This window comes from Parus major, chromosome 9 (genome assembly GCF_001522545.3).
Source record: "Parus major isolate Abel chromosome 9, Parus_major1.1, whole genome shotgun sequence".
Taxonomy (NCBI): domain Eukaryota; kingdom Metazoa; phylum Chordata; class Aves; order Passeriformes; family Paridae; genus Parus; species Parus major.
The window spans coordinates 15,672,219-15,698,817 of record NC_031778.1 but is presented as its reverse complement, the minus strand read 5'-3'; the positions used below and the strand labels follow the sequence as shown (position 1 = coordinate 15,698,817).

The window sequence follows — 26,599 nt, the reverse complement described above, 5'->3', positions numbered from 1 at the left end:
ATTCAGGATAATAAAAAGCAGCTGCAGAAGGAAAGTTTTAAAGTAACAGTGCACACACTAGTTCTAAGTGTGCTACACAACACTTCCATAAAGTTAGGCAAGAAAAGTGTTTACAGGGCTGCGGAACATTTTAGGGTTAACTGTGCTTCTGTCCAGAAAGCAAGTGAGCAGGAGAGCCCAGAGAGCGAGCAGCAGCCAGCCAGCCAGCCACGCTACGGTGCACAGAGACAGAATGTTGTAGTGTGAAGGGTCATTTCCAGAACCTGCACATCCTGATACAGCTACAGAGAGCACACATGATAGTGCTGGAGCAGTGAATCAATTAACCCTCTCTGTCTTATTTCCAGTCAAACCTCCACCCACCCACTTCCCTGCTTTTCAAACACTGGAGCTGGATATACTGCAAGGAGTCAATCAACGAACAAGGGTAGCAGCAAACTGCAAGCTTTGCTTATGAACAAAGAGAGAACTGCACACAGACTCTGCTGATCACCTAAGTAGAATCAACAAGGAATGGAAGTTAAAGGACAGCAAGAGAATACAACCTTATTTCTATCCTTTTTTACATGTGGTATAAGTTATTCTTCTCCTCCATTTCAGAGTTGAAGAAAATACCTGGATGAGAAGAAACACAGTTTTCCCAAAACAGAAATTCTTAATCTTTGTGATAGAAGAAATGTGCTAAAAAAAACCACACAAAGAGAAAAGCTTCAGAAATATTATAAAAGCCAAAAGCAAATGAACATGTTTTCCGGAAAGTAGTGAAAAACCTCAACTTTCACCGTGTGATGAAAGAGAAAATTATAAAGGATCTTCCTGGATGTAAAGAGAAAAAGGTAAGGCTTTCTTCACCTGAAAACGGTAACACATCAAATCTTCTCAGTAACTGAGCATTTTTCAGCTTAATGTTGGGACAGCTGTTTGAGTCTCTGCCTGAAGGGGGAAATGCCAGCCTTAAGTCTTTAGCAGAGTTGACAGAGAGAGAAAGAAAGACAGAGGGACAGAACGGGTTGAGCTTAATAAAAGCCTCAGATTACAAAAACAAGCATTTTATTCACCCCCACCCCTTCAAGTAATGGGTAAATTTAGATGTCTCAGTTCGATAAATCTTTATGGTCCCCTTGAGACTGTCAGCAGTGTTTTATTGTCCGTAGCTTCCTGACCCTTACCTGATAAATTAGGAAGTGTTGAGATTAAAACGGAAACCTCATACATAATTTCTGAAGATATTTTTGGGGTTACCCTCTGAGGAGAAATAGGATTCTTAATAAGGGGAAATATGGGAACTGCTGTCTGCCTACGCACAGACTGCTGGAGACTAGACACTCGGGAGAGGAGGAGTTGCACATACACAACTCGAGCATCTGCCTCTGCATCAGTTTGTACTCAGAAGGAGCAAATCTACATAGACTGCACCTAAAGGGAATCATTTCGCATTCAGATTCATCTATCACTCCTTACTGCTGGAGAAAAGAAAAAAAAAAGGAAGCTAATGCACGGCTTATTTTTGACAGCTACTGATTTTTTTCTTATAATATTCTGAAATCTGAACATCGCTGTGAAGGGGAGACCAGACCCCTGAACCCTACCAACCAGAGATGGGCACAAGACAAGACTTTCATTTTTAAAACTCTTTCGTGCCCGGCAAGGCACAGAATTAAAAAAATTGGATACCAGCTTGGACATGGTTCTTGTATCTCAAAATAGCAGATGACCAGTTCACTATACTGACCATGCTGGCCTTTCTTCAAGACCATCCTGGACCAGAGAGGAAGAGAGAACTCTTACACCGTATGCAACTCCTGCGCAAAATACAGCTCGTGAAGACATTCCACTGCACACAAAAATGCCCCATCCTTTACAGTCCTGGAATGGATCTGGAGCTGGCAATGGATCTTTGTTGCCTCTCTCAGTAACAGGAGCACCCAAGCAGGACTACACAAGTGAGGAACAAGGGAACAAAGTGCACTGGGTAGCATTGCTGATCCTCCTGGTGATAATCCCCACCATTGGGGGGAACATACTTGTCATTCTGGCAGTGTCCCTGGAGAAGAAGTTGCAATATGCTACCAACTACTTTCTGACGTCCTTGGCGGTGGCAGATTTACTTGTGGGTCTTTTTGTGATGCCAATTGCCCTTCTCATAATATTATTTGGTAAGTGCAACATGTTTGTTTCAGCAGGTTTGCATATGGGGTACAATTTTGGGAGATCTAATTTAAACAGAAAAGTTGCTTGCTTTCCAGCATTACAATTTAAAAAATCACTTGGATGAGGGCTGCTAAATCTTCTCTCCCTCTCACCTTAATACAGCTTAATGTCTTTATGGGAAGTACAACTATGTAGATATTCTTTCCTTTGAAACAAACCATTCAAAAATCATCCAAGACTTAAAAATATTGCTGACACACAGGGAATTACATTTTGTACAGTGTAATATAATTTTTAACAACACCATCACAATGCTGGTATTTGTTGTATTATATTACACTAATTGCAGGCAGTATTCTCTTTAAAAACTTGAAATCAAGGTTGGATATCTGTTCAGTACACTGAACAGGTTTTGAACTTTCTATGAGTAATGCACCTGATTTTACCTGAGTATTGACTCCATGAGCAGTCATATATTTACATGGTCAGTCAGAGTTGCTCCCTGGCACCATCAGTGACAACAAACTTTACCAATACCAGTTTCAGAGAAATTGATTTTCTCCCGCCCTGGGGAAAGCCACAGGTTCATAAGACATAACAATCAAATTATCTGTCAAGCCAAGGAAGCCTCCATCCATGTACCTCATGTTTGAGATATGGATCTGTCATTTAGTCTGCTTCATATGAAATAAAATAGGTATTTTTCACATGAACAAACATTGGATGTGACATTTTCTTTCTCATTAGTCCTTACAGAACAAGCATGATTTTTCCACAGCCTCTCACGCCCAGCTTTATTTCAGATACTGCTTCTGACAACTAATTAGAAGCAACTCCATGGGCAAGTCTCTATTTTTTACTGCTAAATTTTCTTAAAAAATACGTTTTAAATTGTTTATTTAAACATTTTCATACCATAAATGAAAAAAAATCAATAAGACAAGTTTTTCAATTAAGATTTATATAGTTACCTTTAAGGTACACTGGGTCCTAAGAAAGGCTGCAGTTCATTTTTCCTAGGCTAGACTCAAAGAGTTGCCTGAGCAACAAGCAAACACAATCATAAACTTTATTTCAGAAAGGCCATCAGTAGCTTCTGCTTGCTACAGAAAATTGGTATCACTTTATTAACAAATGTGTTTATTCATTAAATGCCTTGAGAATTTCTGTGTGTTACAGACTTGTCCCTGAACAGAAGTACGAATGGGAGGTCAGAATTCAGCACTCAGATCATAGACTAGGGATTTTTTTTCAAGCAACAATTTCTAAAAAGAAAACTGAATGTACATAACTGAGACAGTGACTTCTAACTCAAAAAAACCAGTCACTTATAGAAAACATTGGTACATCATGTAAGTGCATGTGTGTGGGAGGCAAGAAACAGATACACATTTCCATACTTACACAGGGATGCTGTAATTGCTTAGTGCCTGCCAAAGCTCTCATTACTAACAACAATAAAGCTACTAGACTTAAAAAGTACTAGTATTAACTAGCAATCAATATGAAGGGAATGTAGATTCTGGATTTTGTGGAATAGGTTTTTGGTAGTGGTAGAGTTTCCTTGTTTTGGATTTTTTTTATTATTATTTCCAGTCTGCTAGACTAACAAATCTTTCCTTTATAACTTTGTAAGGACTCTATTGCTTCTTAATCTCTCAATTACTCCACTGCTAAACCCTGGTTACAACAGTTTAAAGCACGCTAGGAATCTTAATTCAAAAGTCAAACAAAAACGTCTTTCATGGTGCAGGAAATTTACCAGAAAGTAGTGAAATCAGTTATAATTAATTATGACCACAACCCGCCTTCCACACAACAGTGGTTAAAACTGAAATTTCTTGCATACAAGTCTCTCTTTGGCAGCCAACCAGAAAAACTGCTTTGCCTCTTCACCAACTAGGAGAAGATGCTGAGGTGTTTATAGAAGTTCAAAGCGTGAGCAAAACACGAGGAGTTACTGGAATGAAGATAGAACAGACATTAAATACATAACAAGTCTAAATCTTGAAGCTACATTAGCCAGATAACTACTTGAACAAAGAATAGTCATGGACAGGCAGACAGCAAACTAAATCCAGCCTCCTGGCACCTCCACACAGGAATGTTTCCATAATAATGAAAGAGCTGGGTGCAGCTTCTAGATACAGAGTACAAATATTATGCTTCTGATTTGGGACTGATATCTAATTATGTGGAGAAGATTTGAAGGAAAAGGTGTGAACTAAAGTGCAGTCACATTCAGATCCTGACTGTACAAAACAGTGTGTCACAGGGTGTTCAAAATCAAAACCTGATACAGACATTGGCTCCACACCCTGACAGAACATTTATCAAAAAATCTTCAAAAATTGACCATGCCTTTAATAAAGAGCTGCCCCTTTTAAAAATAAGTAAATAAATGACTCTGTAAATTCACTTGCAGGTGTAATGCCATGAGCAGCATATGATTTCTTCTCAGCAGAGAAACCAAAATGTACTCTGACACTTGTACAACAAGCATACACAGCAATTTTAATTTAGGAGTATGAGTGTCAGAATACATAAACATTTCATAGCTTTTATAGCTTGCTGAATTCTTCTCATTTCTTAAAAAAAAAAAAACAAGCAAGGAGGGCCCACTAGAAGATAACTGCATTCTCTGAAATCTAGCTTTCAAAACAATTACCCCAATTTCTAAAACTAAGAAGTACTGAAAATCATTGAATAGTGAGATTAGTAAACAAACTTGAGAGAGCCTCCCATTTGCAAAGTCTGTAGCAGGAAGAAGTCTGATGTCCACAGCTTGGTGGGCAATGGGTTACTTGAAGACAACATATGTTCCATCTTTTAAAATACATTTTCTCTACCCAATAGTTGTCCACTTAAAATCAGAAAGCAATGCTGATCATACTAGGTTGCAAATCATTATTCTAATTTATCACAAGTAACCAGTCCTAATCTTCCCCCATTACTGATGATGAACCACAAAAAAATTTCCCTTCTTGCTTGTGCAAACTGCCAGAGAAAACTTTAATTGGGGACTACTTTCCAAAATCTCAAATCTAAAGATAAGTAGGAAAACAAGGGTTTATCAGAAAGTAAGTAAAATTGAAAAAAATACTTTGAATAAATTGAAAAAAACCCTAGAGAACAGCCTGGAGACACCAGGCCTTGGCAGCCCATGGAGCCAAGTACTGCAGTGAGGGTGAACACCCACAGCTACAGAAACACGCACCAGTGTCAAGATTGAAGCTTACGCTTACAGGAGCTGGTGACTGAAAATATCCATTTCCATCTCAGCAAAAGCATCATTATAACAGCAACAAGGCCCTTTAACACAATGTCACAAATTTCTGCAGCCCTTACAGCAGAAGAACAAATGGTTTCCAAGTCTATTTAAAGACTTCTCTCAATCATACTTACATATGTACACAAGCAGTGCTTTCTCTCAAGCTTTCAGAAAACATTTTGGCTTTCAGCAAGAGCAGCTCTTCTATACTGTACTTTGTTTTAAGGATTACACATTTCCAAGGTATTTCCTATAAATAAAGCTTTTCTTAAATAAAGATTAATCAAGGGTAGACAGTTGCGGTAAAAGCTCATTTTACTTCTCTTAAGGTGCAAGACAAACCTTAGAGCATGTATCTGGTCTTATTTTGACTCCAAATAAGCAAAATTTGCAACAACAGTACTGCTGCAGTGCTGGGAGGATTTAAGATAAGATTTGTAGGAAGAAGGAATTTCTTTTTAACTTATACCACCTGACAGTTGGAGAAACCAGACAAATTTTCAGCGAAGGTATCTTTGTTACCAAGGCATTTAGAAAAGAAAATTAAATAAAAATCCAATCTCTATTAACTCCCCCCAAAAATGCAAGTGGAGAATCTCTGCCTTGTAAATGCTCTGGGTCTGCTTCCACAATGTACATTTATAATAGGAGAATCAGAACAGTCCAAACTAAGCATGACCTGCTAACGGCTTTGTATCACTACCTGGAAGGACATATTCATTTTATGTTCTGAATTACAAAGCAGGACAACAACCAAGCAAGGTCACCATTACATTCAAGGGTCAGAGGTGCTTTCTGAGTCATGAAAGGAAATTAATATTCCATTATTTCCCTACTCTATATGAATAGAATAGGCCAACAGTGATAGACAGCACCACCATCACTAGAAAAGGACAAGAACTCGGCCCAGAGCATTGCTTCAAACAACGGGCACAAAGCTTCTAATGCAGATGTAACCTAGAAATCAAAGGAAGTTAGAGCAAAATACACCACAGAACGAATCCTAGACAACTGTGTGACTCCTCTGGACTTGAAAATATCAGTTTCATGATATTTATTTAATTTAAATAATAACCATTATCTACAGTTCTTATCAGTTACTGCACTTAAAGTTTAGTTTGATTTTGTTTGGTCAAAAACCAGCATCTCTTACACACAAATACAGCATGACATATTGCTGTAATCATGCATGTGATAACCTACTGCCTTCTGTACCCAGTTTAAAACCAGACAAAAATAAAGAAAATAGAAAGCTTTCTCTGTTCAGTTGCACTTGTCAACTCACAAAAACTCTTACAACTCAAAAATGTACAAGACTGCTTTGTATCAGATCACTTTTTAAATGTATCTTTATTTCAAAGAAGCAAAAGGGCCTTTTGTTGCAAAGTATTTTCTTCTGCAAACAGTAAACTAACTAAAAAAGGAAAAGACTTCTTACACTGGGATTCTCCAGAACTCAAAGCAGTTATAATCCAGGGAATGGCATGCGAGTACTATCCAAAAGAAGTATTAGCTGCTGACTGGAAATCCAGCTGTGTTATCTGTCATCCTTCAAGTTGTAGAACACACTTTCTATTGTTCATGTTTTATCTGAACTAATCAACACAAAGTCAAAAGAAGCTGTCAGTTTACTGGAGTGAGCAAAACCATTTCAAGCCCATCAAATCAGTTACTTCTTTTAACTGTATTTTTTTAAATTACAGCTGGTTACATGAACTACAATATACTTTTTTCTTTTTAAAGGAAATCTGTTTCAGAAAAAACCTTACTGCCAGCTGAAAGTCTAGGCATGAAAATTAGAGATGAGTAAATGTTTCATAATTTACTAATTACAACTTCCTCATACCTGCCTGACAGACCAAGTTTTTTGAAGCATAATTTCAACCACAGAATCTATTTTAGGAAATTATTATGGTACATACTAAAATTTTCTGGTTAATAAGTTGAAAGCAGACTGTCTCTTTCCCATCTGCCTCACTGCCTACATCATCCTCACCTGGAGTCCTCTGCTTTGGGGGCGAATGAGGTTCAGTTCAGGGCTCCATCCATCCATTCTCTTTATTTAACACAGAAGGTTTTCCAGCATAGGTGAGTGTGCAGACAAGTACTTGCTATGTTTGTTTTCATAAAATTTTCCATCCACTGGAGTTTATAATTCAAGCCAACGCAGCCTCGTTATCATTTCCATCTATCAGTCACGTTCCGAAAAAATGTTTTCATCTCAAATGACTGCAATGTTACCACTTTGATAAGACTGCACATTACAAAAGTCCAGCTCATTTGGTGTTCTCAGCATGCAGGTCTGTTTATGCTGACCAGGAAAATGAAAACCACTCTGATTTGTTAGAAATGCAATATTTCCCCCCTTATCATCATTCAGCAAGAACTGATTTCCCTGGCAATACTATTAAAGTACTTACTGACTGAGTACAGCTGAATTTTATAAGGGAGGAAAAATACATTTAGTAGATCAACTTCTACCACGAGAAACAGAAAAATCTCCCTCATTCACACATTCTTCCCTGGGGCTACAGAACACCCTTTTAGACAAACAACACTAAAGTGCACCTCAAACTGAACACTGCCTGCACCAGACTGCAATACAAGCTACCTCTGAGTGAAAATAAGACCAGTTAAAAAAATAATAAACAGAGTTCCATCAAAGTTCTTTTGGTACTGCAGACATTGATAGGGGAGACACAGGTCTCAAAAATACAAGCCTTTTGGAAATCTGAACACTATAAAAACTTTATCCTGGACACAGTGCAGTTGACAGACCCTATGTTTGCTATAAAGATTAATATTAAGGACAGGTAACTACACTAAGAAACAGGATGCCAGACATGGCTCTTGAGGAAACAACAACAAAAAAGGACATGCACAAAAATGTTAAGTTTTTATAAAATCATTACTGAGATAGAACAGCCCTACTCTGCCACATTAGTGCTCAATGGTGGTATATCTGGCCAAGGGACAGAGCAAACTCATTTTAAATATGTGTGAATAAGATTCTTCAATATCACTCCTAAGATTCAATAGTGATTCTACAATGACTAACTAATACTTCAGTTATGATCCATTATCCCTCCATTTTATTTAACCTTGAATCACAGGACTGTGAAGCAGAAAGAGCTGAAAAAAATGATTTAACAGCAGGGTCACAAGAACAAAACAGTCATGGTCCATTTTTTATAAACTTTTAAATCCAGAGTCCTTGCTACAAAAGGACAAAAAGACAGGGAAAGGTTTATAGTACACAATACAGCCTGATGAATATGATGGCAGCAACCATGGCAGTCAGGAGCTAATTAAAATATAAGACAGAACCCACCCGAGGCAGTGATGAAGCTCAGTTCCTGTAGTACTATGAACTTTTCAAAGATGCCGATGCCACAGGAAAATGACACACTGAAAGTTCTCAAAAAGCTTAGGTTCTAATGAGTTTTTTGTTCTCTTTCAGACAATACCTGGCCTTTACCAACTGCCTGGTGTCCCGTCTGGCTGTTCCTTGATGTCCTCTTTTCCACAGCTTCCATCATGCACCTCTGTGCCATCTCCCTGGACCGCTACATTGCGATAAAAAAGCCAATCCAGGCCAGCCAATACAATTCATGGGCTACAACAATCATCAAAATCATTGTGGTTTGGCTCATTTCAATAGGTATGTGAGACCAGGAGACTGGAAAAGGAACACAGAAGCTTTTCATGTCCAAAACAATAGGTGAAATGTTGTGAAAATGGAAAATTTGGCCAAGTACTATTGATTGGAGGACCATAACACTCAGGCTGGCTGAAGTTCACCTCTTAGACCATACACAGCTACATCACAAAAATCTGCCTGAACCACTGCTCCTTATTAGGCTCACCAGCCAAGCATTGAGTCAGAATATTAATCATCACTCTTCTTCATGGTCCTAAAAGTTAAAAAATCAGAAGACAATATCTGCATGTACAGAATGTCTCCTGGGAAAGCAAGATTTCATGTTCCTGTAGTGATATATTTTGTCCCAAAGACAATTTTAAGCCTTGAATAGATGTTGGTACAATTCTGTGCCACAAAGGAAGTACAAAAGGGTTAATTATTTATAGCAAAGATATAAATGAGTGGCTGTTAACATCCAGGTTGACAGCATATAGAAAGGCTAATGTCTAACAAAAAAACCCCTAACTATCAAAACAACAACCCCTGAACAGTTTATATGATGAAGTTTATACCAACATACAAACTTCTATGATATCAGTGTCTCTGTGATGTGCATGTGGCACATCATCTGTCTTTAATGCTTAAAAAAATCAATCTGTTAAATGAGCTAAGGAAGTGAAAACATTTAATTCAAAAAACTTAATACACACTCCAGACAGCTTTAGTGCTGTATGCTCTGTGTGCAAGACCAAACAAAATTATTCTGCATTATTAAGGCCAGTGATGCATAGGAGAATGGGTACATCTACCTTCTTGGCTGAGGCAAGCCTCCAATTTCTGAGTTGAAAAAAATTCTGGAAGTGCTGTGATGATAGGAGAAAACATGCCATATCTATTCTCTCACCAACCTGCCCCATCCCACCCCCCCTCTAAAAAGGAACTTAGCATGACAAGACGTTCACAAGTTGACCTTTTAATGTATGATTTATTGCCATTAAACAGCACTTACTTTTCAATTTCTTTTTATCTAACATAAAACTACTCTGCAGCTGAGCAGGTTCTCCAAATCAAAGGTTAATTTGGTTCAATCTTCATTTTAAATGCTTGTTGTATCTGAAGGTGTGCTTCTAATTAAGAAAGGAATCAAGCTGCTGAAGGGTAACCCATTTTGCTCTTGCTGCCTTCAACCAACTTCAGTAAGCAGAGTAGCAGAGGAATTCAGTAAATCCCTATATCTCATTAAGTGGTATCAGAAAACAGCACAAATCAGCTTCACCAGACAGCAAGGAACCTGTTGTTTTTGTTGTAATGTCAGACTGCTGGCAAATGAAGTGCTGACTGTAATTTAGTGGTTATAAAAAATTCATTTAAAAGACAAGACTGCTAACATTTTTTTTAAACGACTGGTGAATTACAAAGCTAGCCAGCCTCATTTAAACACTCCTAAATATGCAGGAGAATTTAAACAACAAATCCATCTCAAACACACACTGCATAATTCTGGCAACTATTTAGCTACTTGTATATATGAAAGAGTCAAGCAGGGTGAAAAAAAATCAGCTGTCTGTCACTTGATGTGGTTAACAGAAGAGGGAAAGACAAGATTTATGTATTTACAAAACTGCCCTTCAAGAAGTGTAAATGTTACCCTGGGGAAGAGAAACAAAAAAGGGGGGAGATGGCATTAGGGAAAGATATTTCACTGGAGGAAAGCCATACCAATTCTAATAACCAGAATCAAAGCAATTCATGTGTTTTACACTTGAAAAGTTGGCAACTTTATACTGCTTCCTCAATCACTATGAGTTAGGCCCATTCCCCTTAGAAAGGGCACCCTGTTAACGCTCAGCCTGCCAAGGCTTACAAAGTACCATCTGCCCAATTACCCACGCGATGCTCTCAACACTTCATGTTGTGTCCATCACCCCATCCCTGCTCCAGAGCTCAGGAATTACTTTTCTTTAGAAACCCCAATGCTTCAGGCCTACTGAAGTGATTGCAAGCAATTACCCTTTGCTGAAGCACTTGTTTTTGTTCCTACAGGCATTGCAATTCCAGTTCCTATCAGAGGCATTGAGGATGGAAATGGTAACTCTACAAACATCACGTGTGCCCTGATGCCTGATCGTTTTCATGACTTCATTCTGTACGGATCAGTGGCTTCCTTTTTCATTCCCCTCGCTATCATGATCGTCACTTATTTCCTGACAATCCAAGTGCTGCGCAAAAAGGCCTATTTGATCAACAAGCCGCCCCAGCGCTTCACCTGGTCAACAGTGTCCACCGTCTTTCAGCGTGACACAACACCTGCCTCCTCACCAGAAAAGGTGGCCATGCTAAATGGCTCCAGAAAGGACCAGACTTTGTCCAGTGACATGCTTATCTGCAGGACATCCACAATTGGGAGGAAGTCCATGCAAACGATAACCAATGAACAAAGGGCATCAAAAGTTCTGGGGATTGTATTTTTTCTTTTCTTGCTGATGTGGTGCCCGTTCTTTATAACAAACATCAGCTCAGTTCTGTGCAACTCCTGCAACAAGGAGGTTTTTCAAAAGCTTTTGGAAATATTTGCTTGGATAGGGTATGTATCCTCAGGAGTGAACCCTCTTGTATATACACTCTTCAACAAAACCTTTAGGGAGGCTTTCAGCAGGTACATTACTTGCAACTATCAGACCACAAAGCCTATCAAGGCCCTTGGGCAGCGCTCCAGCAGGATCTCTTTCAGAAGCTCTGTAGCAGAAAATTCCAAGCTCTTTGTCATGAATGGGATGAGAAATGGGATTAACCCCATTATATACCAGAGTCCAATGAAGCTAAGGAGCTCACCCATCCAAGCATCATCAGCCATTCTGCTGGATACATTGCTGCTCACCGAGAATGAGGTTGATAAAACAGAAGAACAAGTCAGCTATGTATAGTGGAATGGCAGCCATGTCCATACAGTATTTCTGTATGTATTATTCTAGGTAACTGCACTGTAAGAAGGTATAAATACTGTTGGTTTCTGTTATTTATGAAAGCAATCTTATAAATTTGTATTAATTCCTCTCCTCCAAAGTCTTCTCTACTTTTACCCTAACCCCATGGTGGCAACCACAACTTCATTCCATGACAAATGACTCATGTAGAAGGAAGAGGGAAATAAATAAAAGCTAAATCAGTTTAAATATCTGACTTCAGTTCTCATCACCCTCAGTCTCCTCAAAGCACATCTTTATAAGAAAAGAGTTTCTGTACAAACACTACTCTAACATTTGCTCTGTCAGGATGACAAAACTTTGTAGGTTGATGCTCTACAATGGAAGTAGCAGAGAGATACAAGCTCACATTTAAATTTAAATCTCTGTAAACAGACCAGCACACAAGCTCACTGCTTTCCCTCCTACAGACATTTGTCTGCTGAGACTGAGTATCCACATAGGAGCTTTCCTTGTTCTCTGAGGGTGGCTAAATCTCAAGCAGAATCACTTGCTCCAGAGACCAATGTACAAGCCTATTCCATAAGGCATGATTAAAAATTCCATGTATGAAAATTATCCCTTTACTGTAAGGATAAACAGAACATTTCACCCACCTAAATTTCATCTCCATTACATTCACATACGGATAAGCTCAGTGTTGCCAGATTATTCACAGAAAACTGCCCTTTTTTCTTTTCATGCTAAGAAAATGAATTACTTAATCAAATTGACACAATACACAATCAGTGATGATAAGAAAAACAGGATACACAATCCTGGAACATCCCTATAATATGAACAAGCTTCCTTTTTAATGACCATGGAAACTTCAGTGAAAGCTTCCCCTCGTCCAATGTAGCTCACAGAAAGCACAGAAACCACAGCTACTTCACAAGAAAATAACAGCAAATATTTAAGCAACAGCAGAGACAACAGTACTGCCCATACCTGCATATATTCACCGTTTAGCTGAGCTCAAAATTATTTAATTGGACTAATGGCCAATTACAGGTCCCAATTTGCACTCTCTCAAACATGCTCAAGACTTCAGTATGAGCACAAAATTAATAGAAAGAATTGGTCCTCACAATCCATAAATGCTACCAGAGTCTGTTATTTGGGAAATCAGAAACTTCTGACAGTTCCAGACTCTTTGGGAAAGGAAATCTGATTTCCTCAAAGTACTGGAGTTCTTACAGCAAGCAGCCAGCTCACCATTTTTTTAATAGTTTCCATTTACAGTAAAATTTTCAGCTCAGGCTTTGTTTTCATTTTTAATGTTTTCAGCATTCTTTGGTTACACTAAAATTATGTACAGCAAAAAGGTTTAGGATTTTTTCATCTGCAGAACAGAAAGTACTAAAGATAACATGCCCGTCCAACATTTATTTATATATATTTAATTCAAAACATATGAAAGCTCAAAACAGAGCTTACTGTAACAACTGCCAGAGTTTTTTTATTAAAAATACATCTGTGGTACTTGCAGTAAGTTGTCTCCTTCCTCCCCTTCTTGGTGATAATCATTATCCACTTAAATCAGAGTAAATTCTAACTGTTCTCCCTCCTCTTCACTCAATCAAAATTTAAGAGGATTTTGTAGTTAAAAGCCATAATGGATGTACTATGACAGCTGCAAAAGACACCTACACTTAAAAATATTTGAGAATCAAATACTCTTAATAAGGTCTAGATTACTTTGAAGCTCAAACAGGAAGGGAATAGACATAAAAAAACCCCAAACCCCTTAAACTTCCAGGTATTTCACTGAAAACATCACAGAGCAGTGTCTTATTTAACTCAGAGCTCTGGAACCAGGTGAAGGTGCAATGACACGCATACACAGAGTGATCACAGCAAAAATCTTAAAAGCATAATTCACAATGCAGGAACCAACCTTCATGAGCAGTAACACCAAAAGGCAAACACCATTCCTGAGGGGTTATTGCCCAGCAGTCAGAAAACAAGAAGCAGTCATCTTTGAAAACTCTCTTGATACTTAAATAAATCCACATTAATTAAACAAAAAAATATTCATATAGCAGGCAGCAATCACCTACTTTCAGCAGCAATTTGTATTTTCCCTTTTCAGCAGAAACATCACAGCTGGCTCACAGCATCTAGAAAAACTGAGAGGTAACTCAGTTCTCTTCTGTCTGACCCTGTTCTTGAATAGCTGTCAAGTCTGCAATCTGTCTTACACGAGGGGTAATTTGCCCTAAATGTTCCACAGAGAAAGATTCCAAGGCCTATTTGTAATCAGTGCTTAGACCTCCACCAACAGCAGATAATCCTTGAAAAAGTCTCACCCAACAGAGATGAATTTTCCCAAGCCAGTATACAGGTTTCTCAGTTTTAGTAACTGTAAACAGAAGCTCAGTATGTTCCAGTTACTGAGTTCTGTCAGCAACAACAAACCTCAATCTAAAGGACCAGTGACTAATCAAAAATCCAGTCCTTCTACAGGGAAAAGAAAATTTCTCCATAGACAGAAACACATCAGCCAAGAAAGCATGCACATTCCATGCTTCCAGTTTCCAAGTGGAAAACATTTCACTTAACGTGCTAAGTGCAAGAAGACATTGCTCAGAGCTTTTCTGCTTACAAAGCAAACAAGCTGAGAATTCAGGTAACAGCCTTGGAGAGCAGGACAGAGCAAGGAAAAAACATGAAGATGCAGAACTATGAAATAAGAAAACATAATAGACAGTGGAGTTCTTGTTTTAGCAACTGTATCTACAAGAAGAGATCTGAACAAAGACATCACCCTCATTAATAAGACATGATGAGGGAGTCACTGCAAGCTCCCATAAGAAACCACCAGTTTTTGTATGGTAACTATGGACAACACTGGTTGTATCAACAAGCAAACAGGAGGCTCAGGAGTACATCCATGAGTATTGTCTCTAGGTAAAACAAATTTATAAAATACATTTTTATATGCTGTCTGCAAAGTAAGAGTATTTTCATAACATTATAATATTTTACAGGTTTTTTTCATAAAGATAGCAGTATAAATAATAACTGATAAAGCTTTGCAGTCATTTGACTGTAGAACACAAGATAGTTTTACAGAAGGAAGGGGTCATGCACTTCCCACTTAACACCATAAACAAAAAAAGGGATTCCTTTCTCTGAAGCAAGATGCTGCCAGTTCTTTCCAAATCTGACCCACATTGAATCAGACAGCTCTATAGTCTCTATACAATAATAACTCAAAAGTTATTACTGTATAGAGACTATAAAATAAAAAAAAATAAAAATAAAGTCCATAAAATAAAGTAGTAACAGAGTTACCTAGTTCAACTTTTCTCATTATCACAAAGCATATTTAATTTAAACTACTGGAAAGCAAGATAAAAGCCAAAGCTGATCTGCAATATCCAAGCATTACGGGAAGAGCATTTTAGAAAAACAATGGACAAGTATGGTAGTTGTTTTGTTGTTTAATTATTTAAGATACATTAGGAGATATTTAGTCAATATTCTGTCTGCCTATATCTAATTAAAAATTATGGCACAGACATGGACATAAGGACTCAGCAGTCTTGCAGAGAGGAAAATTTGAAGCCTAATAGAATAAGTGTCTTGGAATGCAAATAAAGGGATTACCTTACAAAAACCTAAATAAAACAACAACAAAATACACATGAAACAGACAAAACCAGAATAATCAACCAAAAAAAAAATCCCAATCTTTAATCCAGTCTGAGAAACAGAGAAGCAAGAAATTCAGCTCATCCCAGCTATAGTGATGTGAAGTAAAATACATTTTGTGAAGCCAGTCCTAAACCATCTATAAGCAGCAGGCCTTTAACTATCAGGAAACTTACAGGCAGCTAGAAAAATTTATTACTCAGTTATTTTGTATCCTACAATATAAAACTCGTCCTGACTATATCACACTAGGCCATACTAGTGTCAATTTTCAAATGCAAATACATTTAAAATCAAGTGTTAAGCAGAAGGCACCGAGAAGAGAGGCTGATGCTACAAACTGGTGCTGTATCACCTGCACACAAGAGGCACATGGGATTTTTTTACAGTGCTTCACAGAAAGTGTTGCATACATCGTTTTTCATACTGTGGAAACATCCACATCACTGCAAGCTGATAAAAAAACCCAAAAATATAACTCCCCTAAATCTTTTTCTAGGCTGCTGTATGTAAAATCAGACTTAAAAAGTAAAGCAATGTAAGCACAGTAAACCTGGTAATGGCACACTGAAAAACCTGGGACATTGGAGCCCAAAGAGGCTGAACATTTGCTCGAGCTCTTCTGGCTTTTTGCCTTGCAAGCTGGAGGCAGGAGCCCCAGAGTTCTGGCCAGTTCTAAGCACTAACTTAGTATCACCATGAAGCATTAGACCTTTTTCTTCATATTGATAAAGACGCCTATGTACAATTCCTCAGAAGCTCTCCTTTATTTCACTTCCCCTTTGCCTCTCTAGGCAGCCATTAACATGGCAAAAACAATAGTCAGGAGAGAAGTAACTTCCATAATTTTGCCCTGGCATAACAACATGGTGTTTACTACCAGTGTCCATTCCCATGAGAAACAATGTTTTCTCCAGTGGAAAAGGATGACTTTTGCCCTGCAGAGGAGAGGAAGCCCTTTCATTTTACAATGGGCAGCTAGGTACAAGAATAGAAAACATGGCTTGCTAAAAGTGTCCATTTTTAATAATTCATGTCAACCTTATTTGTCACACCACAGCTATGATTCCTTCCACACAGGTATTCAGGTCCTTTCCAACCTCTGAAAAACAACATCATGCTCTTAAAAATTAAGAGCTTTTTTACTCTCTAAAGGATCCTCATTACAAATTTTCTATACAGGTAATACTCATTTTCAAATTCATTAAACCCTGTACAACTTCAGTGAAAGTCTAATGCACCTTCTGATTATAGTAAGATTTCTGATGCTATTTCTTTGAAAGGGACCTTCATTCTCCTCTCCCAGGAAGACTGAATATGACAAAATAAACTGTGTTGGACTGTAAACAGACCTTTTAATCTTTCCTATGCAAGAATTAACAAGCAGATACGTTTCACTGAATTCCTCTTCACAATTAAAACGTTGAAAAAGTCACTGGTGCAGATCACATTAGAGTGACTGTCAGCCTCATACTCAATTACCCAGATCATCTGATATCTGCCTTCTAGATAAAGATAGGTTGGAGGATATAAAGAAAACAAACTGTCCAAGTCTTCCTGGAATAAAATCCAAGTATCTGATCATTTTGCCTTACAACAAATATATAGCCTAAAAACACCAAAGGCTATGTAAACACAAAGAATACAAAAGGAGGAAACATTATTATTTCACTTGCATCATCCTAAAATGAAAAACTGAACAGAAGCCATGCAGAGTTCTTCATGTTTGGACAGCCTACACTTATCAGCTGAGACTACATCTTCCTTTTGGGACTCTCTAGAGGCTGCATTGTTCCCTCTCCTGCCCTCAGCCTTTTCCCAGCAGTATTGCGTGAAGACAAAAGCAGCATCCTACAACTCAAGTCCCACTTCCCCATGACTCTCATTCCCCTGGATTTAAAAACTGCTATGAGAGCATTAAACACTTTTAGTTCATGCTTGCAAGCACTGCTCCATCCCACACTGAAGCTTTCTCTCAATCAGGTTTGTTCTATCCATAAAACGTCTATCTCCTCATTTTGTGTATAAAGTGTTTAGATACTCTGCAGCACTGCTCTAACAATGTAAAAATAAGACTGACTACATAATCCAATCACATCTACTCTGCAATACCAACAAAGATCAATTCATGATCTAAAACAGTAAAAATTATGATAAAAATAAGTCTTTCCATTTTTAAAAAGCAAAACACCTTAAATTTATCATGTTTTCCATCACATCATAATAATCTTTAAAAAAAGCTGACCAGAAATCACAGGCACTTTAAATGCTGTTTTCCAACAGTCATAAATATTTCATAAACCACTTCAGCAGAAAGAACCACCATTATATAAACATCAACAATAAGGTAAGTTTGCTATCTGTGATCACTGGCAAAAGGATCAGGACTGGGAAAACAGACATCTTACAGTAGCCAAGTCAATACATCATCTCTCTTCCTCCTATTTCACAATACAGCTTCTTGTTCAGCCCTGCATCCACACTGCAAGCTCCAGACATCCAAAGCTTTATTTTAGATTACTTTAGATGCCTCTGTATCACTTCACAATAACATTTTACTTAGAAGTGCCTCCTGCAAGAGGTGACAATTTTAAAAAGAGAGGAGATGTAAAGTCTCAGGTTTTTGTGCCACATAATTTTGATTGGTTTCTTAGATGGGAAAAGGAAAAAAAGAGGAGTTTTGAAACAATTCTCTTGCACCACAGCATTTTCTGATAATTTAATATAATAGCATGAAAATTATCTGCTCCAAAATACATAACTAGTGCATAATTTTTGTATGGCACTAGGCAAAGAGAGGAAAAAAGCCAAACCAATTCCTATAGCCAGCAAGCTCTGCTTTCCACCTCCAGTCTGAACCTATGGACTGTTTCTAAACAGTCAGAAAAAACAGAATTAACATCAGCATGCTGCTGGTCAAGGTTCAATTCTACAAACAGGGTCCCCTGGAAAGCTTTGAGGAGCCCAAGAACAGGACAAGGAATTTGTGCTATATGAATAGGAATATATGAATATTCTGCACTCAAGCAGTGTCATTGATACTGCTCTGCTCACTTGGGTGACTTGCCTGCAGACATTCCCACAGCCAGGGAATCATGCATCCAACATCCTGGAATGAAACTGTTACAGCAGCACTAGTCCCTGCTCCCTCAATCCCTCAAGGGATTGTATCTGGGTGATTTATTATCTTTCATGGCACATAGGAAAAATTAATCTTGTAATTCTTAAGTAAAACTTAAGGACCTAGACTAGAATATTCTATATAAACCTTGATTCATGAATTCCAAATAATGAAAAAGCCATATACGTTCTTTTGTAGATCTTTTCAGTAATTCAAAAGTCCAATGAAAAAAATAAAATCATTACCATGCTTTAAAAAAATATAAAAGAGGTGATTTTCAAGTTCAAACAAACCCTTGTTGCTCTAAAAATTAAATGTCATGTTTTATTATATTATGTTCTATCACATTTTACTTTGACACTGTGCTGTTTCCATTACCAACAATAAAAGTCAAGATGGGCTTTTCAGTGAGTGTATGCAGGGTTGTATGTATGTGATAGCAAGGAAGACTCACAGAGGAAAACAAGGACAGCAAAGCCTTACAGAATGTTCTGCTATGCAGATGTGTGAACCTAAAATTAGCAGTTCTGTGATGTTTACGACATTTTCAGTTCAAATCCAAGAGGAAGAACATTTATCCACAGACAGTTGTAACAGCAGGAGAAAACCAACTGGATATTTATGACAAAGTGAGTTTGTGGGTTGTAGTTCTGTCATGTTCAAACAATGGTGCTTTTAAGGAAATTATCATCCTCTGACTGTGTAACCTCTACCCTTATATGGATTTTACTATTCCTATAAGCAGGAACAGAAAAAGCACCTCGAGTGCTGAGTGCTGAGTGCTGAAGTGTACAATCCAGCAGACTAACTCACACCTCCACAATATTCAACTATACATTAATGCTATGAATTTTGCAAGAAAAATGTAGACTGTATTAAACAAATGTATTCTCTTATTTCAATCCTGACTTCACAGTTCCCTTTTTGGAACCACATACAAAGAATTAAATGAGAACTCTTAATTAATTTCTGGGATTTAGCCCACTGTGTCTCAGACCTGCTCACCTCCCATCACAAAACACTTCATTCAGAAGCTCTGTATACTCAGCAGCTGACAAATCACTGACTCTTGCCAGTATTCAATACTGTGTTAGTGGCCTTTAAAAGTAAATCCAGTTAGACTTCAACACACAACAGTCCTAAGAAAGAAATCTTATTTTAGCCATGAAATCTGACAAACTCACAACTCCCTTGGTCTTTATGTCTCTGTACACTGGCATTGTTGAGCTGGGTCAGAGCACACAACTAGTTATCAAATGAAAAGTGTTGGCAACTACCACAGCCTAACACAAACCTTTTGCCTCCAGGAGCCAGTGATAAAACATTTTAGTCCTTGACTACCACATAAGATGGACACTGGAATTTACAAGGAAATGCTCCTCCTTATTGCACAAATAGGTTCTGGACTGAAAGTCTCCAGAAAGGGAAGGGAAGAGGCAGGATAACATCTGAACCACTGTACAGCAGGTGAAAGAATCGAAGATGATGTCACTCATTTCCTCATTGCTGGATATGAAGAGAACAGGCCCTGAACTATGTTATTCCAGCAAGATGCCAGCATATAGGAAATGGTATAGCTCAGAGCCTTGAAAGTTTCTCATTTTGGTAGGAGCTATCCATTTCCAATTGTGTTCTGCATTTGTTGAAAGGAAAAATTACACTGAAATCTGAGCTCAAAAGGGCTTTGTCACAACCTGTTTTGAAAAAAGATGCCTGACACTATGGAAGGCGTGCATGGAATTTTTGTTCTGTACACAGATACAGAAGTCAGCTAAACAGACCCCTTGGCTTCAGGAGAGGCAGAGATCTCTAAGCAGAGGAACAAGCTGTGTTGCTTGGAAGTAACTCTGCAGAAGCACTTGAGAGACACCTGCTGCCCACCGAGAGAATCTGTCCTCTTCACAAACTACATTCAATTATCCTTCAGAGAGATCAGAACGGCACAGAGTCATTTCCATGTGGGGAAAAGCTGACTGCTCATATCAGTAACCCAAGTTTTAACCCCATCTTTAAGAACCTCTCATCCTGCTTTGAAGGACAGCTACCAACCCAAAAGAAGATGTGAAGAACAATTTTTAAATTACAATTATGGACACCAGCTCCTCTCAGCCACACCCAAAGGCTGCAGTCTGGCTCAGTATGCAGATTATTGTATTAACAGTGCAGGTGTAGTCCTTGGGGAGCCTTCTAATTTCCCAACCACCCCCTAGCCAAGGAACTGTAGGGCACTACAAAATACCATTTCAGCAAAGGTTTCACTTTAGACAACCAAAAGAAACATTGTGACGATTAGTGATGGGCTCATGTTACAATGTAAGCCCAGGAACTTTTCATGGTTTTACAGAGGATACTTAAGAAACAAACTCTATTTCAAGGTCCTCCTTCACTTTTTCTTTTTAATCAAAGGAAAAAATTTTAGATAGCTATTAGGCAGATACATTTGTCTGAGTACTAATGCCCTTAAGAGGCTTGGCACAAGCACAGTATATTTAATTTTTAATTAATTCTCAATCCTGCAAACATTAATTTTTCATTCTGTTCGTCAATCTAGTCATCTAGTTCGTCATCTAGTTCTGTCCAGACAATTAAGCCACAAGTCCAGAAACCTACAGAAAGACTCAATTAAACATCTGTTGAACGTGAAGGAAGGCTTCTAATTCTAAACCTATCTCTGAGTTTTTTAACTGTTCAAAATCCATGGCATTCAAAGTCAATTAGCAGTCAAGTAACCTCGTGAAAGCAGTAGCATACTCATTTTCTGAAAAAGTAACTGACATGAAATTAAATGCTGCAGGAGTGACAGAGGAAGACACTTTACCTGAACAGAATGAAACCCAGTGACTCCACAGCTGCCCGCCTCACGTCATCATTCACATCACTCACCTACAAAAGGAAAAACAGGACATTCAGAATACAGTTAAAAAACTTCAGGACTCTGCAACATTTCAGGCCAGATGTCAGTTAATCAAGAAGACAGGATTACAGAAAGTTAGTTAAAATCATGTTCAGCCGTAGCCCAAACAGCCTCACCTGTGTTTGCACACCAACTGTAAGATGATCAAAGAACCAAAAGACCTCATCATTTACAGCTTAATTTATTTTTTCTCCTTCCCATCATTACACAGACTATTTACTGCAAACCTGTTAGCTGGGTAGTTTAAGTTCATTCTGTCATTTTTAACAGGGTCCTTTTCTGTGATATGAGGTTGAAGGTCTGAAGGTCTACTTACCCTAATGTCAGAAGGCCCTCTTAGTTCTACTCATAATACTACATAAAGTTTTCATCCTTTCACAATCTCTGATTTGGACCAGAATATTAACACTGCAGACACAAAGCCTGACAAAGTGATGTGCTTGCTTCCTGACCACAAATTTCCTCCTATGTGCTCCTAAGGCCACAGTACTTACAGCCACATGCAGTAGGCGCCTGATAGCCTTGTTGTTCCCTGAGCCACAGTATGCCATAGCCACAGTGTACATGCCGGAACGACGGAGAATCGGGTCCTGGAAGAGAAAGCATCAATATTTCACATCCATCTAAACAGTGACTCAGTAATTCTAACTTTAAATCAGTTCCACTCTTGTGTTTTGAATATTCAAAGAGGTCACAGATCAGCCTTGTTGCTTAACTGTTTATTTGGGACAAGTAACAGGACAATCACCAAAGCAGGGCTGTCATTACCAAGTTCAAGGGGACAGAAAGCCTGCTATGCTTCAGGCTGCCAAAGAGCATAGGGCAGAGGCATCATTAAGCTTTTTAACTTGCTATCTGCAATGATCACTACCAGAGCCTTAAGATGACCCACCTACAGTTTCACAAACGGACAGGAAGGTCAGCCATGTAACACAGGAGTCAGGGATTAAGGCACAGCTCAATTTACCTTATCTCTGCAGAGACTCTCAATGAGAGCATCTGCCTCCTCCATCCTCCCATACATGACCAGAGCAATTCCAACCGCGAGGCCTCGCAGGATCTTTTCATGCTGGGTTTCCTGTGCATAGCCAACCATGTCCTCAATAGCCTGGGCATTTTTAGATCCCAGCATAACCAACCCCAGTGCCAGGCCAGCTGCCTCACCTAAAAAGCACAGAAAAGCAAAAAAGTCAACTCTGTTCCCAAAAGTAATAAATGCTGTATCTAGAGAATGACACCAGATGTAGGTCAATAGATCACTTCTGGACATCACCATGCCCAATAACTCCATTATTCATGGCAAAATGTGTTTGTAACCACAATTTAGTACTTTTCTCTACCAAGTTCAATTATTGCTTCCTTGGGCCAAGAGCTGCTGAGATCACTTTCCTATGAGCCCCACCAATGTAGCAGTAACTCCCACAAGCTTCTCCAAGCCTATCTCTCAGCTCAAAAAAGCACGTGGCTCTAAAGATCAGCCACACTAAAGAAAAAGCATATGACAAAGAATTGAACAGAGTAAAAGAAGGGGCTGTTTAAAGATCTAGCATGTCTTATCTTCCACAGTGCCAGTCATGACAGGATCTCTGAACATTACTGACACATAACTAAAGGACCATAATGATCAGGAAAAGGTCAATAAATAAAACGCAGCTAGAAACAATCTTCGCTGCTAACAGAAAACCTGGGAAAAAAAACAGAACAAAAAAAGCCAGGTGCCTGATAAGGCCTCAGATGGTTATTTACTTTGAAAGCAGAACATTTACCTGTCACTGCATCATCCTGGTATAGATTTGTTTTCAGCAGATCGTACACATCTTGACGTGCTGTCCCCATGGCAGCCAGCCCCAAGCCCAGGCTGCCACCATGTCGCACAATCTAGAGAAGCATATGCAAGTTCAGTCATACAACACGGAACAGTATGGCTTCAGCTGAAGTCAACATCTTTCCATCAATATAAACCTGCAACCTTTTAGCCCCAAACCAACCCAAAATGATCTCTTGACCTTCTAGAAATACCACTTTCACAGCCTCAGGCAGCAGGTCCAACAAGAGAGACAGAAAGTAGAAGAGAAAGAATTCAAAAGTCCATAAACAATGAGCAGCAGAAGCTTCACACATAGCACAAAACACTTTCTAGTAACTTGAAGATCTTTTTCCCCACTGAGTGATTTATGTAAAACCATAAATCTGTGCCATGTGTAAAAACTGCTGGCTAGTAATACTTTTTAAAAAAAAGGTAAATCAGGACCCACATAAAAACAGCCTATAATAGTCTTCTATTCTAATAAAGGAAACAGCTGCAGTTAAGACAAGTGGGACCTGTTTATGGGAATTTTTTTAAAAAGTAATCAGATTCCACAAGGAGAAAAGGGAACATGTTGGTTCAATACACATGTACACTGTACATGCTGTACAATGATCTATTCCCACCTTAAAAAGATATTTTTCTTAGAGGTCTACAAACACTAAGTACAGAAGTAAATTCTTATTGTGCAAGATGCATTAAAACTACCGGTCAGCTCAGCAGAAACATTTTGTGGCTTATTTCCTTGACAACTAAGCTGTAAACAATAACAGTGCCTGAATGCTGCAGATCCACTAGCAAAACAAAGCAGATATAACAAGTAGTAAATATGATGAAGCTACAGTCACTGTCAAGTATGTGAGAATTTCCAAAAAATCTTACCTAAATCTTAATTCACAGGTTGTTAATCTTTAACCAAACTTTAAGACCTAGAGGAGGTCTAATTACCACCCTGCTCTTAATTACCTCTACCCCTGACTACTAAACCACCCAGCATCCTCCTGCATATTCCCAACAAAACAAATGCTCTCTGCTGAGCCCAGTACACACATCATTACTGGCATTCTTCAGCTGGTTCAGCAAGTAGTCAATGATGTCCCCGCCATGGTTGGCATGGATGAGACCCAAGGCGTAGAGGCCTCCCCCCTCCTGGTAGGCTGACCCTGGAGAGGTGTCCTTGGGCAGGTAGGTTGCCATTAGCTGTAATGCTTCTTTCTCATGACCCTGGATGTCCAGTGTCCAGCAGGAAGGGAGGACAGTGGGAAGCAGAATGTGAAAAAACAACAAATTAATATTTTGACATGTGTTATAGCCATTACTTTCTCCATTAAAATCAATGTTTCAGTGAAACACATCACCGTTCAAACTTACTGAAAGTTACTACAGTAAAGAACTTTGTTATGTCCCAAAATCACTTAAGAATCACCTGCAATTTTAATACCTAGAAACTATGAAATCTGCTCAACTCACAAAGGAAGAGTTAGAAAAAATACTCTCTCCTTGAGTAATGTTAGTCATGTTATCCTAGCACCTTTTTGATTCTCAGAAAAACACACCATAAATTATATTGGCTGTCAGACAAAATAATATAAACATAGGTTTTTAGTGCAAAGACACAAAATATGTTATAGTTGTGGCAGGTACACTGGAAGGCAGGCACCAATCAGAATCTCCATTTTCACATTTTCAGTATCCACAAGTCAAGCATTTATACTGAGCAGGGGGAAATTAATGCAATGTTACCTTGTGTATAACACCCAAGCTGGCAGTAGCAGTAAACTTAGCCCAATTAGTGGCCCTGGCCAGCCACTCCAAATTGTCTCTAGAAGAGGAAAAGAGAAAGGTTATACAAATTTTTCATACAGCCTTTTCCTAATCCTGCAAGCAGGGTTTAAGAGCACTGAAGACTGCTTTCAAACTAAAAAGCAGCTCCAGAAGGGAAGGTAGCTAACCACATTTCCACTTTACACTTCTCTCCCCTTCATCAGTCCTGATTTTTGCCTGGTTATAGTCAAGCTTCTAGACACGGGTGATCTCAGTGAAAGATTGAGAACTGCTCAATATGCAGCCCACCAATTCTCTGGGAGGAACTTTAGCAGAGTTTCTGCAGTTTTCCTTAAGTCCCTCATAAGGTCTGCCCTAGCATGTCCCTTACAAGTGTCATTCAGTACTGTCAGTCTCTATGATGTAAAAAGATACATCATCTCAGAAACTCTCAAACTGGTAAACAAAGAGAAAAGAAATTCCAGATCTTCATCCTACAAGCTGCTCATATAGTTAGTAGTCAAACACAGCCAGTTTGTGAGGATAGAGAAAAGGAAACAATTCTCTAAACACCATTGGAGCTCTGCAGTTACCATTCTGGAACTATCAATTTAAGGAGGGCAACAATGTTGTTCAAACACCTCTAAACGACATTGGAACTTCCTTCCATAGATTTACCTAAGGAACTGGTCACTGGTTGTCCCACAATGCATAAAGGAGTTTGCTATAACAGTTGCTGTATGACACACGGAATTCCTCACTGCATCCTGAAAGAACAAGAACAATCAGCAGCATCACTCAGCAAAAGATCTGCCCAAGGTCGTTTAACAAGCTTGCCAGTACACTAGAAAAATGGACTGTAATGATCCTCAATCTAAGCAGCAATTTCCTTGTAATCAGCTAATAGATTGCTAATACACTCTAGCATATCCTCAAACCATCTTTCCAATGCAAAATGATCCTTTCTGTAAGTTTCTTTCAGAGATGTGATTGCTCCAATTGCCACTTAACTGGAGAACCAACCCCTCCACTTCCCAGAACTGAGCACTGCACAGCAAGTGCTGCTGATGTTTCCAGGCCATTCCCAGAACTCTACTGCAGAATCACTCCTGAACACTTCATCAGCAGATGGAAAAGATTTTCCAATACATCTGAAGTATCATCTGAAACAGGGGAACCCACTAACAAGCAACGCCTACCACTTTTACGATGATGTGCATCTTATTTCACAAATAATAAACTTCTATAGTTTCTAGTAAGCATTTAAGAGTCTAGTTTACCTGTAAATTTTCATTTTCCCACCCT

The 26,599-nt window shown here is 38.6% G+C and overlaps 2 protein-coding genes across 2 annotated transcripts in view; one reads left to right on the top strand and one right to left on the bottom strand.

Moving 5' to 3' along the window:
* PSMD1 (proteasome 26S subunit, non-ATPase 1) overlaps window positions 1–26,599 on the bottom strand; it is a 65,167-nt gene that overhangs the window by 27,563 nt on the left and 11,005 nt on the right. The window contains exons 10-16 of the mRNA XM_015637446.3: window positions 25,973–26,061; window positions 25,274–25,352; window positions 24,581–24,754; window positions 23,490–23,601; window positions 22,691–22,887; window positions 22,218–22,313; window positions 21,628–21,692 (exon numbers count right to left, since the gene is read on the bottom strand). Coding sequence (XP_015492932.1) covers window positions 21,628–21,692; window positions 22,218–22,313; window positions 22,691–22,887; window positions 23,490–23,601; window positions 24,581–24,754; window positions 25,274–25,352; window positions 25,973–26,061 — 812 coding nt within the window. The remainder of the gene's footprint in view (window positions 1–21,627; window positions 21,693–22,217; window positions 22,314–22,690; window positions 22,888–23,489; window positions 23,602–24,580; window positions 24,755–25,273; window positions 25,353–25,972; window positions 26,062–26,599) is intronic.
* On the top strand, window positions 1,364–12,238 carry HTR2B (5-hydroxytryptamine receptor 2B). Its single transcript, XM_015637450.3, has 3 exons — window positions 1,364–2,156; window positions 8,883–9,083; window positions 11,109–12,238. Exons 1-3 carry the CDS (start codon window positions 1,847–1,849, stop codon window positions 11,987–11,989), a joined length of 1,392 nt encoding a protein of 463 aa, XP_015492936.1. The 5' UTR covers window positions 1,364–1,846; the 3' UTR covers window positions 11,990–12,238.